General features: G+C 42.9%; 1 protein-coding gene across 4 annotated transcripts in view; it reads left to right on the plus strand.

Moving 5' to 3' along the window:
* Nucleotides 1-18,147, plus strand: part of LOC138640081 (NACHT, LRR and PYD domains-containing protein 3-like) — a 155,771-nt gene that overhangs the window by 88,579 nt on the left and 49,045 nt on the right. For all 4 annotated transcript variants that reach the window (XM_069728804.1, XM_069728805.1, XM_069728807.1 and 1 more), the window contains 2 exons: nucleotides 8,635-10,339; nucleotides 12,608-12,778. In XM_069728804.1, coding sequence (XP_069584905.1) covers nucleotides 8,635-10,339; nucleotides 12,608-12,778 — 1,876 coding nt within the window. The remainder of the gene's footprint in view (nucleotides 1-8,634; nucleotides 10,340-12,607; nucleotides 12,779-18,147) is intronic.

Here is an 18,147-nt window from a genome sequence, read left to right on the forward strand (position 1 = left end):
ATGGCTCCCCAAACCATCACTAATTGTGGAAACTTCACACTCACCTCAAGCAGCTTGGATTGTGGCCTCTCCACTCTTCCTCCAGACTCTGGGACCTTGATTTCCAAATGAAATGCAAAATTTACTTTTATCTGAAAACAGCACCTTGGACCACTGAGCAACAGTCCAGTTCTGTTTCACCTTGGCTCAGGTAAGAAGCTTCTGGCATTGTCTATTGGTCATGAGTGGCTTGACACAAGGAATGCGACACTTGTAGCCCATGTCCTGGATACGTCTGTGTGTGTGTGGCTCTTGAAGCAATGACTCCAGCAGCAGTCCACTCCTTCTGAATCTCCCCCAAATTTATGAATGGCCTTTTCTTAACCATCCTATCAAGGCTGCGGTTATCCTGGTTGCTTGTGCAACTTTTTCTACCACACTTTTTCCTTCCACTCAACTTTCCATTAATATGCTCTGATACAGCACTCTGTGATCAGCCAGCCTCTTTAGCAATGACCTTTTGTGGCTTACCCTAATGACCTGAATTTAACATCTTCAATAATCAGAACCTCCCACTCCCGTCTCCAAGACTTTTCACGTGCGGTGCCAATTTGTTGAAATGCACTACCCAGGTTATTTTAATTAATCCTCAATACCCACTATTTTAAGCATGATACTTAGCACAGGGTTACACACCCAAAAAAAATTGGAAAATGGTACCCAAAGTATAGTAGAAAAATAGCAAAAAATGGGACTCTAAAACATAATATTTAATAGGACGATTAAAATGACATGACCGAAAAACAACTGGCACATCCAAACTAGTGTGAATAGGTGCATACCAGGAGCAGCTACCTCCATATATAATATACAAAATACCTCAATATCATCGAGCCACTCTGGGGTGATCTCAAGTACATTGTTCATGCTAGAAAGGCCAGGAATTTACAGGAACTGGAGGCTTTTTGCCAAGAAGAGTGGGCAGCTTTACCATCTGAGAAAATAAAGAAGCTCATCCACAACTACCAGAAAAGACTTCAAGCTGTCATTGATGTTAGAGGGGGCAATACATGGTATTAAATGGGGTATGTGAACTTCTGATGGCTAAATGACTTCACCCAACCACTACCCATGAGTGGAGAAAAAGTTTTGTCGTTATCATTCATATTCTCTGAAAACTGTCCAAGAAAGCAAAAATTTTGCCGGGGTATGTAAACTTTCGTTGGAAGGGGGCATTTGGGATATTATATCCTTCAAAGGAGCATACAGGTCTTTGCACAGTAGGGGCATTAGTACTTTCTATGGGACACTTCATTTTTTATGGGGAGGGAGTAATCATAGTAACGACACTATTTTTTAAATTTTGGGGTCAGTGTTCCACATCACAAGTGCACGAAGAGTGTGGATTTTTTGTAGGTTAGGATTAGATAGAGACGGCTGTGGAAATGTGAGAAGTCAAATGTGTTTTTGTTGTAATTTCTGGTGACGAGTCATTGCTGGAGAAGTTGTCATTTCGGTCTGGGCCAGATGGAAAAGTGAGCAACCTGAATCAGAAAGAACATCATCTGTAAGTCACTATATATAACTTACTGTAATCACGTGTATGTTCTGCGGGACTGATATCTACCAATATACAGTTACTGTAAGGTGGTAACATTGCTCTTTAGTAGCGTTTTTTCTTTTTTTTACTTATTAGCTTAATTAACACAGCTTAATGTGCTTCAGTCATTGTGTAGTAGAAGGTGTATGGTATCATTGGTCTTTGTATAGTGTTTTGTTATGTAGAGGTAATGGTGATATTGTAATATTATGTATTCACTGTGTAGTGGTGATGTTAGTGGACATCATGTAGCAGTATTGTTTTGGCCTTTTACAGTAGTAATTTTGATAATATTGGTCTTTGCATTGTGTGTTTTTGGTTAGCAGCAGCGATATACTTTATTTATATACAGTTGTGCTCAAAAGTTTACATACACCGGCAGAATTTTTGCTTTCTTGGCCTTTTTTCAGAGATAACGTGCTGCATTCATCTTTCCTTCAACTTAGACCAAGTTTCCTGTACATTTGTAGCTCACACATTCCCAAAACATCAGTGATCCACCTCCGTGCTTTACAGTAGGAATGGTGTTCCTTTCATCCTAGGCCTTGTTGACCTCTCTCCAAATGTCACATTTATGGTTGTGGCCAAAAAGATCAATTTTGGTCTCATCACTCCAAATTACCTTGTTCCAGAAGTTTTGAGGCTTGTCTCTGTGCTTTTTAGCATATTGCAGCAAGATACTTTGTGGCATTTGCGCAGTAATGGCTTTCTTCTGGCAACTCGACCATGCAGCCCATTTTTCTTCAAGTGCCTTCTTATTTTGGATCTTGAAAAAGCCACACCACTAGTTTTCAGAGAGTCCAGTATTTCAGCTGAAGTTATTTGTGGGTTTTTCTTTGCATCCCGAACTATTTTCCTGGCAGGTGTGGAAGACATTTTTGTTGGTCTACCTGACCGTGGTTTTGTTTTTACAGAGCTTCTGATTTTCCATTTGTTAATCACAGTTTGAACGCTGATGACTGGCATTATCAATTCCTGGGATTTTTTTTGTATCCCCTTCCTGTTTTATACAATTCAACTACGTTTTCCCATAGATCCATTGACAATTCTTTTGCTTTCCCCATGACTCACAATACAGAAACTTCATTCCCTAGATGAAAGATGCAAGAGTCTGTCTGAATCCCGGAAACTCCAAGAAAGCATGAATTCTGCCGGGATATGTAAACTTTTGAGCACAACTGTATGTATAGATGCTATTTTAAATGACTTTAGGGTGGTCGTGTGGGGAGACATGCACTTTGGGGCTTGGACCCCTGATCTTTTATTACCCTAGTAACACCCTTGCAGTAGTGTGTGTTTAACCCCTTAGCGACCGCCGATACGCCTTTTAACGGCGGCCGCTAAGGGTACTTAAACCACAGCGCCGTTAATTAACTGCGCTGTGGAAAAAGTAAATAGCGCCCCCCAGAGTCGGATTTTCTCCGGGGTCTCGGCTGCCGGGGGTAGCCGAGACCCCAGAGAACATGATTCGGGGTTTTTTTTTACCCACCCCGCATTTGCGATCGCCGGTAATTAACCGTTTACCGGCGATCGCAAAAAAAAAAAAAGCAATCTTTTTTTAATTTCTCTGTCCTCCGATGTGATCGCACATCGGAGGACAGAGAAAAGGGGTCCCAGGTGGCCCCCCAGTACTTACCTATCTCCCCCGATGCTCCTCGTGGCTCCCGGTGGGCGCCGCCATCTTAAAAATGGCGGGCGCATGCGCAGTGCGCCCGCCGACCGGCCCCGCGAGAATCTTTGGGGTCTCGGCTGCCGGGGGTAGCCGAGACCCCAAAGAGCATGATCTGGGTCGGTTTTACTGACCCCTGTTTTGCGATCGCCGGTAATTAACTGTTTACCGGCGACCGCAAAAAAAACAAAAAAGTAAAGTGTAATTCTCTGTCCTCTGATGTGATCGCACATCAGAGGACAGAGAAATAGGGGGATTCGGGGACCCTACAATACTCTCCTCCTGCTGCTCCTCCTGGCCGCCGGCAAAAGAAAATGGTGGGCGCATGCGCAGTGCGCCCGCCATCTGTCTCCATCTGCTGGCCGGCAGGAGAACAGCAGTTGGGGCTAAAATTAGGGTTAGGGGTAGGGTTAGGGCTAGGGTTAGGGCTAGGGTTAGGGTTAGGGCTAGGGCTAGGGTTAGGGCTAGGGTTGGGGCTAAATTTAGGGTTAGGGTTGGGGCTAAATTTAGGGTTAGGGTTGGGGCTAAATTTAGGGTTAGGCTTCTTTCACACTTACGTCGGTACGGTGCTGTCGCCATGCGTCGGCCCGACATACCGACGCACGTTGTGAAAATTGTGCACAACGTGGGCAGCGGCTGTAGTTTTTCAACTCATCCGCTGCCCAATCTATGTCCTGGGGAGGAGGGGGCGGAGTTACGGCCACGCATGTGCAGTCATAAATGGCGGATGCGACGTACAAAAAAACGTTTCATTGAACTTTTTTTGTGCCGACGGTCCGCCAAAACACAACTGATCCAGTGCACGACGGACGCGACGTGTGGCCATCCGTCACGATCCGTCGGCAATACAAGTCTATGGGCAAAAAACGCATCCTGCGGGCACATTTGCAGGATCTGTTTCTTGTCCAAAACGACGGATTGCGACGGATGCCAAACAACGCAAGTGTGAAAGTAGCCTTAGGGCTAGGGTTAGGGTTGGTGCTAAAGTTAGGGCTAGGGTTGGGGCTAAAGTTAGGGTTAGAGTTGGGATTAGGGTTAGGGTTTGGATTAGGGTTGGTATTAGGGTTAAGGTTGGCATTAGGGTTACGCTTGGGATTAGGGTTAGGTTTGGGATTAGGGTTAAGGTTAGGGTTGTGATTAGGGTTAGGGTTAGGGTTGTGATTAGGGGTGTATTGGGATTAGGGTTAGGTTTGAGGTTGGGGTTGAGATTAGGATTAGGGGTGTGTTGGATTTAGGGTTTTGATTAGGGTTATGGTTAGGGTTGACATTAGGGTTGTTTTGGGGTAAGGGTTGTGATTATGGTTAGGGTTAGTGATTAGGATTATGGATCAGGTTGGGATTAGGGTTAGGGGTGTGTTGGGGTTAGGGTTGGAGCTAGAATTGGGGGGTTTCCACTGTTTAGTTACATCAGGGGGTCTCCAAACACGACAGCCAATTTTGCGCTCAAAAAGTCAAATGGTGCTCCCTCCCTTCTGAGCTCTGCCGTGCGCCCAAACAGTGGGTTACCCCCACATATGGGGCATCAGCGTACTCGGGATAAATTGGACAATAACTTCTGGGGTCCAATTTCTCTTGTTACCCTTGTGAAAATAAAAACTTGGGGGCTACAAAATCTTTTTTGTGGAAAAATATATATATATTTTTTTATGACTCTGCATTATAAATTTCTGTGAAGCACTTGGGCATTCAAAGTTCTCACCACACATCTATATAAGTTCCTTGGGGGGTCTAGTTTCCAAAACGGGGTCACTTGTGGGGGGTTACTACTGTTTAGGTACATCAGGAGCTCTGCAAACGCAACATAAGGCCCACAGACCATTCTATCTAAGTCTGCATTCCAAAACGGCGCTCCTTCCCTTCCGAGCTTTGCCGTGCGCCCAAACAGTGGTTTACCCCCACATATGGGGCATCAGCATACGCAGGATAAATTGGACAACAACTTTAGTGGTCCAATTTCTCCTGTTACCCTTGTGAAAATAAAAACTTGGGGGCTACAATATCTTTTTTGTGAAAAAAAAAATATTTTTTATTTTCACGACTCTGCATTCTAAACTTCTGTGAAGCACTTGGGCATTCAAAGTTCTCACCACACATCTAGATAAGTTCCTTGGGGGGTCTAGTTTCCAAAATGGGGTCACTTGTGGGGGGTTACTACAGTTTAGGTACATCAGGGGCTCTGCAATCGCAACATAATGCCCACAGACCATTCTATCAAAGTCTGCATTCCAAAAAGGCGCTCCTTCCCTTCCGAGCTCTGCCGTGCGCCCAAACAGTGGTTTACCCCCACATATGGCGCATCAGCGTACTCGGGATAAATTGGACAACAACTATTGCAGTCCAATTTCTCCTGTTACCCTTGTGAAAATAAAAACTTGAGGGCTACAATATCTTTTTTGTGGAAAAAAAAAATATTTTTTATTTTCACGACTGCATTCTAAACTTCTGTGAAGCACTTGGGCATTCAAAGTTCTCACCACACATCTAGATAAGTTCCTTGGGGGGTCTAGTTTCCAAAATGGGGTCACTTGTGGGGGATTTCTACTGTTTAGGTACATCAGGGGCTCTCCAAACGCGACATGGCGTCCGATCTCAATTCCAGCCAATTCTACATTGAAAAAGTAAAACGGCACTCTTTCTCTTCCAAGCTCTGCGGTGCGCCCAAACAGTGGTTTACCCCCACATATTGGGTATCGACGTACTCAGGAGAAATTGCACAACAACTTTAGTGGTCTAATTTCTCCTGTTACCTTTGTGAAAATAAAAATTTGTGGGCAAAAAGATAATTTTTGTAGAAAAAATGTGATTTTTTTTTCCACGGCTCTACATTATAAACTTCTGTGAAGCACATGGGGGTTTAAAGTGCTCACCACACATCTAGATAAGTTCCTTAAGGGGTCTAGTTTCCAAAATGGGGTCACTTGTGGGGGGTTTCCACTGTTTAGGCACATCAGGGGCTCTCCAAACGCGACATGGCGTCCAATCTCAATTCCAGCCAATTCTACATTGAAAAAGTAAAACGGCGTTCCTTTACTTCCAAGCTCTCCCATGCACCCAAACAGTGGTTTTTCCCCACATATGGGGTATCGACGTATTCAGGAGAAATCGCACAACAAATTTTGTGGTCTAATTTCTTCTGTTACCCTTGTCAAAATAAGAATTTGTGGTCGAAAAGATCATTTTTGTGTAAACAAAAGCGATTTTTTATTTTCACGGCTCTACGTTATAAACTTCTGTGAAGCACTTGGGGGTTCAAAGTGCTCAACACACATCTAGATAAGTTCCTTAATTGGTCTAGTTTCCAAAATGGTGTCACTTGTGGGGAGTTTCCACTGTTTAGGCACATCAGGGGCTCTCTAAACGTGACATGGCGTCCGATCTCAATTCCAGACAATTCTGCATTGAAAAAGTCAAACGGCGCTCCTTCACTTCTAAGTTCTGCGGTGCGCCCAAAAAGTGGTTTACCCCCACATATGGGGTATTGGCGTATTCAGGAGAAATTGCATAACAAAATTTATGGTTACATTTCTGTTTTTACACTTGTGAAAATAAAAAAAATGGTTCTGAATTAAGATGTTTGCAAAAAAAAGTTAAATGTTCATTTTTTCCTTCCACATTGTTTCAGTTCCTGTGAAGCACGTAAAGGGTTAATAACCATCTTGAATGTGGTTTTGAGAACCTTGAGGGGTGTAATTTTTAGAATGGTGTCACACTTGGGTATTTTCTATCATATAGACCCCTCAAAATGACTTCAAATGTGATGTGGTCCCTAAAAAAAAATGGTGTTGTAAAAATGAGAAATTGCTGGTCAACTTTTAACCCTTATAACTCCCTAACGAAAAAAAATTTTGTTTCCAAAATTGTGCTGATGTAAAGTAGACATGTGGGAAATGTTATTTATTAACTATTTTTCGTGACATATCTCTCTGATTTAAGGGCATAAAAATACAAAGTTTGAAAATTGCAAAATTTTTAAAATTTTCGCCATATTTCCGTTTTTTTCATAAATAATCACAAGTAATATCGAAGAAATGTTACCAATAACATGAAGTACAATATGTCACGAAAAAACATTCTCAGAATCAGCGGGATCCGTTGAAGCGTTCCAGAGTTATAACCTCATAAAGTGACAGTGGTCAGAATTGCAAAAATTGGCTCGGTCATTAAGTACCAAATTGGCTCTGTCACTAAGGGGTTAAATGTCCATGTTTCTGGAGTGGTATTTATGTTTGTAAGTAAACTCAATTATGGTGCCATATCTAAGCAGTAAGCTTGGTTTTAGCACTGTATTGATGTAGTATTCTAGATTCTGGTACCATATGTATGCGGTAAGCTTGGTTCTGTTCCCGTATCTCTGTAGTAAGCTCGGTGCTGCTCCCATATCTCTGTAGTAAGCTCAGTTCTGCTCCCATATCTCTGTAGTAAGCTCAGTTCTGCTCCCATATTTCTGTAGTATGCTTGATTTTGCTCCCATTTCTCTGTAGAAAGCTCGGTGCTGCTCCCATATCTCTGTAGTAAGCTTGGTTCTGCTCCCTTTTCTCTGTAGTAAGCTCAGGATGGCTTCCATATCTCGGTAGTAAGCTCGTTTCCACTCCCGTATCTCTGTAGAAAGCTCGGTTCTGCTCCTATATCTCTGTAGTAAGATTGGTTATGGTCCTGTAGCTCTGTAGTAAGCTTGGTTCTGCTCCCATATCTCCATAGTAAGCTGGGTTCTGCTCTCATATTTCTGTATTAAGCTCGGTTCTGCTCCCATATCTCTGTAATAAGCTTGGTTCTCCTTCCTTATCTCTGTAGTAAGCTCGGTTCTGCTCCCATATCTCTGTAGTTAGGTCCTTTCAGTTCCCTTATCTCTGTAGTAAGTGCCGTTCAGTTCTCATGTCTATTTAGTCAGCTTGTTTCTGTTACAGTATCTATGTAGGCAGTAACCTTGGTTCTGCTCCCATATCTATGCAGCAGGCTGTGTTCTGTTCCTATATCTGTGTATAAACCTGTTTTTAAAGCCTGTTATCCCTGCCTCTTTAAAGCAATGGCAAGAGATAAGCAGACCAAGGGTGGACCACCATGACTCCTGGACCCTCCATCCCCCACCCCGGCTGAAAAAAGCCAGCCAGCCCCTGGTCCTATTTGATGATTTCTTAATGGAAGTTACTTGCCCATCGGATGAAGAAAAAAAAAAGAAAAATACATACAGCAAGATACTTTAAACTGATTTATCATGCTTTGAAAGTTTTGCCAATGATGCCACTTTTTTTGCAGATAATAAACTGATACTTTTGACAGTATTATGTATGAATCCCCCCCATTTCTTCACAAGTATATCATACCGTATTAACATATTATCATTTTATTCCATCTGAACTTTACTGATATTGTCCACTTTTTTCCATAGACATCCAGAAGTCTCACAAAAAGCATTTATATGACAAAACAGAGAAAATGATTGAGAACAAACCACCAGGATCTAACCAAGGAGAGGAAAGTTTTTCATTCTCAGTACGTTATGTGAACCTTATCATTGTCCCTACCGATAACTTCAGGGATCGCACTGAGAATGAGCTCCTACAGACTGGAGTAAAACATGAGGAATACATAAAAGAATCCCAAGATGAAGTAGAGCACATTTCCCCCAGCAAAATGTTTCGCCGGTGTCAGCAGTCCAGACTCGTACCACAAATGGTAATGGTGAGTGGAGTGCCCGGTGTAGGGAAGACCACCCTGATGCAGAAGTTTGTCTATGACTGGACAAGGGGTGATCTCTATCAAAGATTCTCCTTTGTCTTTTTCTTTAAATTCCGGGAACTCAACAAACTGGATAATGTTAGTCTGGAGAACATGATCCTTCATCAGTACCCACATCTGGCACCGCAGCTCGGGACCATCTTGATGGATCCAGAGAAGCTTCTTTTTATATTTGATGGCCTAGATGAAAGTCTTCATGCAATGGATTTCTCATCCAATCACTTGTGCTCTCATCCTAAACTTCTCAAACCTTGTGGCCAGATTGTCGTTAGTTTGGTGAGGAAGTCTCTTCTGAATGGTTGTTCTGTTCTGATGACCAGTCGCCCAACCAGACTGGCATCTATAAATTGTAGTGTTTTCCAGCGAACAGTAGAAATTATTGGATTTTTTCCAGAAGAACGACAGATGTACTTTGAAAATTTCTTCTCTAACCCTGAACTGGCAGAAAAGGCTTTTAGTTACGTGAAGCAGAATGAGACGTTGTACACGTTCTGTTACATTCCATCCTACTGCTGGATCATCTGTTCAGTGTTATCCAGGAGCTTCCAGACCACAAGTAGTGATCAGCCGATGTCATTATTACCCAAAACTGTGACACAACTGTTTGCCATATTTATCGCCAACATCCTGTCCAATCACAGTCTGCACAAAAGTGACGAAAGTGAAGCTCAGAGGTTCCTGCGGTCCATCGGGTGGATGGCAGAACATGGGGTAATGAATCACTTGATTATTTTTGATTACCGAGATCTGGAATCCTTCCATGTGGACAATAAGTCAAAGTTTTTATCAAGTTTTCTGATGGAATCGGACGATCCTGTGACCTATTCTTTCTTGCATCTGACTGTGCAGGAATTCTTCTCCGCCTTGGTGCATTATGCAGAATTTTCTGAGAAATTACAGAAATCACTAAAAGATGCCAAATCCTTTACTGATGGACGCTGTGAAATATTTCTTCGGTTCCTGTGTGGTCTATCAGACAACTCCACAAGGTCTATACTAACTTCATATCTGGATGGACAAGCAGCTCAGGCCTCCACTGATGTCATCACTTGGATAAAGGACTTAATTCCAGAAAAACAGGGACTGATAGAAATTGCAGACAGCAAGCGTTGTCTTCTCAATACATTCTTTTATTTGTTTGAAACCCGTAATAAGCCTCTAGTGCGAGAATCATTAAAATCACACAGAAGTTTTGATCTTTCTCATATTCGCATATCGGCTTTAGATTGCACGGTGTTAGCATTTATTCTAGAAACCTGCACAAATATAGAAAGACTCGATCTAACCTCGTGTTACTTAGACAATGAAGGATTAAAAAGACTTGCACCAGCTTTACGCAATCTACAGAATCTGAGGTAAAATACTACTATTTTGTTTCATCCTGTGGATTTTTTTTAATTTGTTTATTAATTGGATATCTATTGTGAATATTCCATTTTGATCAAGACAATCACGGTATCACAGCTTAATGATCCTTTTAGAATAGAAATTTTAAATCCTTCAAAACAATTGGTGAGGCCTTCAGTAAGGCACCATAGAAGTTACCAGAGCCTAATATACAAGATACAGCACTTCAACTCTGAGACGTATTAGTAACGTAAGGTACAATTAGATGGGCCAAATTCAGCCTACTAAAGAATACATATCAAGTATATGTGAGTTGACTAAGGCTAATGAATACTGATGACAACAGAAAAATCGTTTAATATGATGATTTTGTCCCCCATACAACACTATGCTATAAGCAGCACATCCCATGTTTGAATAGGGAGATCTGCTGCCAATACTGATTATAATTTTTATGCCAACATAAATAATAGAATCAACCATAAAAAATAATTTAGCTCTCAGGAACTGATAATTGGCTACACAAATTCTTTCATCCAGCTTTATGACAATTGTACATTGTGTATTTCAATAATCCCTGATTTATGACACACCAGAAAGTGAGGACATAACTCAGAATTCTACATTTTTAGAACATGGATTTGGTGTCAGAGAACATAACATGCCAAGATGTGAACAAAATGTTTGATTCCCTTCTGTCAACGTAAGAAAAGCCAACAATAGTCAATGAAATGGCTTGAAAGTGACAAAGTAATTTTCAATTTAAATTTACTGTATAACTAATGACAATCAGACATTGCTTGTGAATTGTGGGTTCAACATAAAAATTTTAAAACTAATGAAAATGGTCTGGACAAAAATGATGGCACCCCTAGAAAATATTGAAAATAATTTTACCACAGAGACATATTTAACTAAGATGTGTACTGTAATTAGTATGACTGGTGTCTACAAACTTGTATCCAGTCATTTGCCTATTCGAAATGTGCAAAGTATTCACTGTGCTTTTTGTTATCATGGTGTGTGCTACACTGAACATAGAGCAAAGAAAATGAAGGCGAGAGTTGTTTCCAGAGATTATAAAGAAAATGATAAACAAGTTAAAGGGAAATGCTATAAGGTCATCTCCAAACAACTTGATGTTCCTGTTACTACAGTTGCACACATTATTAAGAAGTTTAAGGTTTACGGGACTGTATACAACGTCCCTGGACGTAGCCTCAAGAGGAAAATTGATGACAAATCGAAGACACGGCTAATACAAATGGTAACAAAAGAGCCCAGCAAAACTTCCAAAGATATTAGAGGTGAACTCCAAGGTCAAGAAACATCAATGTCAGATTGTATCATCTGGTGCTGTCTTGGCTAAAGTGGACTTCATAAAAGATGACCATGAAGGAAACCACTGTTGAAAGAAAATCCTAAACAAGCGAGAATGGAATTTACCAAAATACATATTGACAAGCCAGAAAGCTTCTGGGAGAATGTCCTTTGGACAGATGAGACAAAACTTTCTTTTTGGCAAGTTACATTACAGATGCAAAAATGAATCACACAAGGGAAAGGCATCTGGCAGAAGGGGTCTTGAATCTGTGCAGAGTACAAAAAAATCTCTAGGTTATCAAGCATTTCTGGGGCGAAAAATGCTGCCCAGTATCAGAAAGCTTGGTCTGAGTTGCAGGTCATGGGTCCTCCAACAGGATAATGACCAAACCACACAGCTGAAAACATCCAATAATCTCAAAGCATTGGACTCTTCTGAAGTGGTTTCTATTAGCCCTGATCTAAATCCTACTTAACATCTGTAGAAGGCGCTGAGACCCGGCATTCTGGAGAAGACACCTTCACATGTGAGACATAAGGCACAGTTAGCTCACAAGGAACTGCCAAAATGCACGAGGTGGAGGGGGGCAGAAGTCTCACTGAACGTTACAGTGATTGCCCTAAAAAAGTTGTGAAACCAAATATTACATTAAGAGAACCATTATTTTTGCCCACACATTATTTTTCAGTAAATTTAATTTGAAAATTACTTTTGTCAGTTTCAAGTTATTTCAGTGACTATTGTGGGTTCTTCTTACTTTAACAGAAGGGAACCAACAATTTTGTACACGTTTGTAGCTTTTCGCATTCATGACTGCCACTGAACACAAAATGCGGTTTATACTTTTGACATTTATGGATTTAACGAAGAGCTGGGGATAATTCACAATCTACAGATTTTATACTAATGCACTTTGGCTCCTCAACCACATTTCATCTTCTTATTCCTACAGTTTGGATAATAACAAGCTACCAGAATCTTCCTGCATCCAGTTGGCATCTGGAATTAAAAATAGCCGGTCGCTGAAAATAGTTGACCTGTGTAATAACCGTCTGTATGGTCCTCACTTCAGTGCCTTGATGGAGGCTCTGTCCAGTCCAGACTGCGGGGTAGAGGAATTACTGTGAGTATAAAAGATGTACAGGACAGAGACGTGGGGTGAACATTTTATGCATTGATTTTATTCTATTTTATGTTCTGCTCCTTTATGTCGAAGATAATCTTGACAAGGAGCCATAGTAATGCACCATTTATAATATTATATAACACGTATAACAGATCAGAGAGTGCAGGTAAGCCCCTCGTAATGGTTACATTTCATGCATTATGGATTGGCTGAATAATCTCTTTATGGTATGTATATGACTGGCATAAGTTTGTGTAAAGAAGATAAAGGTCTTCTAAGCCACATGATGTGCCTATTACATAATACTTCACTTGTTCCTTGTGAAGGAATATGTTGTGGCATTATTGATGACTGTTCCCATTGCAATCCAAAAGTGATGGCAGAGCAGGCAAGACTTCCTGGATGTCAGGTTGTACAGTGAGAACGGACAGAGAGTTTGCTGGATGACCAGCAAACACGTCAAGCAGGAAATAACCTGAGGACACAAAGCCAGGAGATTTGGTGAACCTGCAAACTGAATACTAGCTTGGTGAGATACGCTGTTGCAGCAGCGTTTACAGTCAGTGTGAACGACATCATAGGAGCGTCCATTATGATTTTGGTAAATGAAGGGTTCATCGTCAGGTCTGAGCCAGGAAACAATCCAGATAGTAGAGAAACAGCAGTTTGCCAGCTGGGAGAACTGAATACTGAGGAAAAGTACAAAGCACATGGTAACTGAACACAAAGATAACTTTATACTCAGACAAGTGAAAGGAAAGAGGAATACGGTGTATCCTGGGAGCTGCCGTTAAGAGGTTAATCGAGGCAGTAGGTATAAAAAAAAACTCCAAATTATTGCACCGGGTTTCAGAATAGAACCTACTCCTTCCTCTGGCAAAGAGGGCTCTCAGTTGACCTTAAAGACCTCAGGTGATAATTTCACTGGAGGTCACCAGGCGCCATGTGCAACTCAACGTGGACAACAGCAAAAAGCAGCGGCCACAGGGGAAAAAAGCAGAGCACAGACAGGTGAATAAGAATCTCATAGGAAAAACTACTGTTTGATCTTGTTTTTGTACCATTATAGTACTTTTATTTTAAAGGGGCAATAGACTTCCAGGTGCTTCTCACAAAATTAGAATATCATCAAAATGTTACTTTATTTCAATTCTTCAATTCAAAAAGCGAAACTCATATATAGAGTTGTTACAAACAGAGTGATCTATTTCAAGTGTTTATTTCTGTTAATGTTAATGATTATGGCTTACAGCCAATGAAAACCCAAAAGTTATCTCAGTAAATTAGAATAATTAACAAAAACACCTGCAAAGGCTTCCTAAGCATTTAAAAAAGTCCCTTAATCAGTTTCAGTATGCTCCACTATCATGGGGAAGACTGCTGACCTGACAGATGTCCAGAAGGCAGTCATTGATACACTCCACAAGGAGGGCAAGCCACAAAAGGTAATTGCTAAAGAAGCTGGCTGTTCACAGAGTGCTCTATCCAAGCATATTAATGAAAAGTGGAGTGGAAGGAAAAAGTGTAGTAGAAAAAGATGCTCAAGCAACCAAGATAACCGCAGCCTTGAAAGGATTGTTAAGAAAATGCCATTCAAAAAATTGGGGGGAGATTCACAAGGAGTACTTCTGCTGGAGTCGTTGCTTCAAGAACCACCACACACAGACGTATCCAGGAAATGGGCTACAAGTGTCACATTCCTTGTGTCAAGCCACTCCTCATTACCAATAGCCAACGCCAGAAGCGTCTTACCTGGGCCAAGGAGTAAAAGAACTGGACTGTTGCTCAGTGGTCCAAGGTGTTGTTTTCAGATGAAAGTAAATTTTGCATTTCATTTGGAAATCAAGGTCCTAGAGTCCGGAGGAAGAGTGGAGAGGCCACAATCAAAGCTACTTGAGGTCTAGTGTGAAGTTTCCACAATCAGTGATGGTTTGGGGAGCCATGTCATCTGCTGGTGTAGGTCCACTGAGTTTTATCAAGATCAAAGTCAGCGCAGCCGTCTACCAGGAAATTTTAGAACACTTCATGCTTCCCTCTACCGACAAGCTTTTTGGAGATGTAAATTTCATTCTCCAGCAGGATTTGGCACCTGTCCACTTTGCCAAAAGTACCAATACTTGGTTTATAAACAACAGTATCACTATGCTTGATTGGCCAGAAAACTCGCCTGACCTTAACCCCATAGAGAATCTATGGGGTATTGTCAAGAAGAAGATGAGAGACACCAGACCCAACAATGCAGATGAGCTGAAGGCTGCTATCAAAACAACCTGGGCTTCCAAAACACCTCAGCAGTGCCACAGGCTGATTGCCTCCATGTCAGGCCACACCGATTCAGTAATTGATGCAAAGGGAGCCCCGACCAAGTATTGAGTGCATTTACTGAACATACATTTTAGTAAGCTAACATTTGGGATTTTAAAATTATTTTTCAAGCTGGTGTTATTAAGTATTCTAATTACCGTATATACTTGAGTATAATCCAAGGCACCTACTTTTGCCACGGAAAACTGGGTAAGCTTATTGACTCGAGTGTAAGCCGGGTATGGATTCTCCCCTCATCCTTGCCCTGCTATGCACGACTCCCCCTGTCATGTCCTGTATGTGGCTCCCCCTGTCCTGCTATACATGGCTCCCTTGTCTGCTCCTGGTATATGGCTCCCTGTCCTATCATGGTATGTGGCTCCCATCGTCCTGTCTTGGTATGTGATTCCCCTTGTCCTGTCCTGGTATGTGTGGCTCCCCCTGTTGTATGCATGGCTCCCCTGGTCCCGCATTGCTCAGCTACCCCGGGCCTACAATGCTCAGCTCCCCGATCCCGTATTGCTCAGCTCCCCTGGTCCCACATTGCTCGGCTCCCCCAGTCCCGCATTGCTCGGCTCCCCGTTCCCACATTGCTCTGTTCCCCTGGTCCTGCATTGCTCAGCTCCCCCGTCCCATATTGCTCGGCTCCCCCGGTCCTGCATTGCTCAGCTCCCCCGGTCCCGTATTGCTTGGCTCCTCTTGTTCCGCATTGCTCGGCTCCCCCAGTCCCGCATTGCTCGGCTCCCTGGTCCCGCATTGCTCGGCTCCCCCATCCCCATCGCTCAGCGCCCCCCCCTTCCCCTGGTTGTATGCATGTGAGTCGCCACACGGGCTAGGGGGTACTCGGTACCGGGTCTGGTGTTCACAGGGGGATGTCACGGTGGCTGCGCCCCGGTCTGTGGCCCAGGGCACCCAAGTTTATATTCGTGACGCCACCTGTGGTATTCGGTCAGTGGGGACCGATGCTGCCTTAAGGGGTCCGCTGGGGTGATGTTATGGCAGCTAGATGGTATAACTTCCCACAGGTGAAGTGTATCCCCAGGGCTCCTGGTGTGTAGATGGTGGATGGTGAATGGTGCAGAGAAGGACGAGGACACAAGGTTGCAGTCTCTTTACCTTTACTGAAGACTTCAGTGTCCACAGTCCAGAGCACCAGATCACAGGGCAGGCAGAGAAGTCCGGGCAGTCCAGAGACAAGCAAGTTCCCCTGGGTAAGTCAAGTGGGAGCCTACCACTCTGCGCTTTCTGTCTCAAAGTCCCTGCTGCCACTAAGTGTCTCATCAAGGTCTTTAGTCGTTCTGCTGTCCTAGGACAGTTACCTGTATGGTACGCAACTCGAGCCATGTGAACTGGGGTCTGTTCTCGGTGACTCCAGGCTCCTAAGTGCTGCTGTACCACAGGTAATTATGGGCAAAGTCCTTGTAGAACAATACCCTCCGGTTCTGCTCTGTGTTTTGTAATCCACAAAAGCCTCGGGCTACCGGTACCCGGATTCTTGCGCTGAAACTCTTCAGAGACCTGCTCATGGCCTCCTGGAGCTCTCACTTTCCACTGTGCTCCACTCCTGTCTGTCCTCACACACAGACTCCTACTACCAACTGAACTCACTCCGCCTCCAAACCAAGATCTTTATTCAGGGAAGCTGCCCTAAAACAGGGCTTGGAGCTCCCCCTCCTGGCTTGGAAGTGGAAGGTGTTGTGTGTGTGTGTGTAAACCTACCAAAGGAAATCTCACTTGTCTCCAAACATAGCACTATCCTCCCCCGAGAGGAAGACAGCACTAATGTGGTACTTGGACTCCTGGGGTGCAACACATGGCTCACATTGCCCCCCCCCCCATCATACTCATCACGCCTGCATCTCCGTTCCTGCATCGCCGTTGTCCGTCGGCTCTCCTCTCCTCTGCTCAGCGGTCACGTGGTACCGCTTATTAAAGTCATGAATATGTGCTCCATGCCTATGGGAATTGAGAGGCGTTCATATTCATCACCTTAATGAGCGGTACCACGTGACCGCTCAGGAGAGGAGAGCTGCCGGCGCTGTGACAACAGAGATGCAGGGACGGAGATACAGCAACAGAGATGCAGCGACAGAGGGTGAGTATGATGTCCGCACCCCCCTCCCTCGCCAGCGTTCTGGATAATTGACTCGTGTATAAGCCAAGGTGGGCGTTTTGAGCACAAAAAATTGTGCTGAAAATCTCGTCTTATACACGAGTATATACGGTAACTGAGATAATGACTTTTGGGTTTTCATTGACTGTAAGCCATAATCATCAACATTAACAGAAATAAACACCTGAAATAGATCACGCTATATAATATATGAGTTTCACTTTTTGTATTGAAGAACTGAAATAAATTAACTTTGTGATGATATTCTAATTGTGGAGGGGCACCTGTAGCACCATGAGCAATAAGGTAAAATGTTGGATATATCATAAAAATGAGCACATAAGTAAAGCGAAAATGCTCAGGGAGTGGGGGACATAGCTTGTAAAGTGCTGTGATCACCAACAATCACCCTCCATCGTGCGTTTCGCAACTGCTTCTTCATGGAGTCATGTTAAACAAATGTAAAAAAAAAAAAAGAAGTATACTACCAATGAATATCATTGCCTTCCATTCATCATTTAGAATTTTTTCCTGGATAGCGCAAGACTTTGTTGAATTGGTATTATAACAAATTGTATGATGTAATGCAATTTAGGTAGAGGTAGAGATAAACTTATTAATATATTAGAGCTGACTCAGGTTTGTTACGTGAACCACACCATGCAAGTGCTGTAGGTGAGTACAGGAGGCACAACTCCTTTACAGTATGAGTAGAGCCCAGGGACACATTCCAGGAGAGCTGATGTTGCATTTCTACCTGGGTCCGCTCCTGCGACATCTGCTTCTTTCACCATACAACGCCCTTTTCATTTTACAGGCTCACTGCTCATAAGAGACGTTGGAACCAGAAGCTCTGAATGATACAGGCTCTGTCCAGCCACTTAGATTTGGGTGCCTGGGTCCTGTATCGACATCCATTCTGCCAGTATTAGTGTGTGTGCTGTCCATC

The sequence above is a fragment of the Ranitomeya imitator genome, chromosome 1 (assembly GCF_032444005.1).
Source record: "Ranitomeya imitator isolate aRanImi1 chromosome 1, aRanImi1.pri, whole genome shotgun sequence".
Taxonomy (NCBI): domain Eukaryota; kingdom Metazoa; phylum Chordata; class Amphibia; order Anura; family Dendrobatidae; genus Ranitomeya; species Ranitomeya imitator.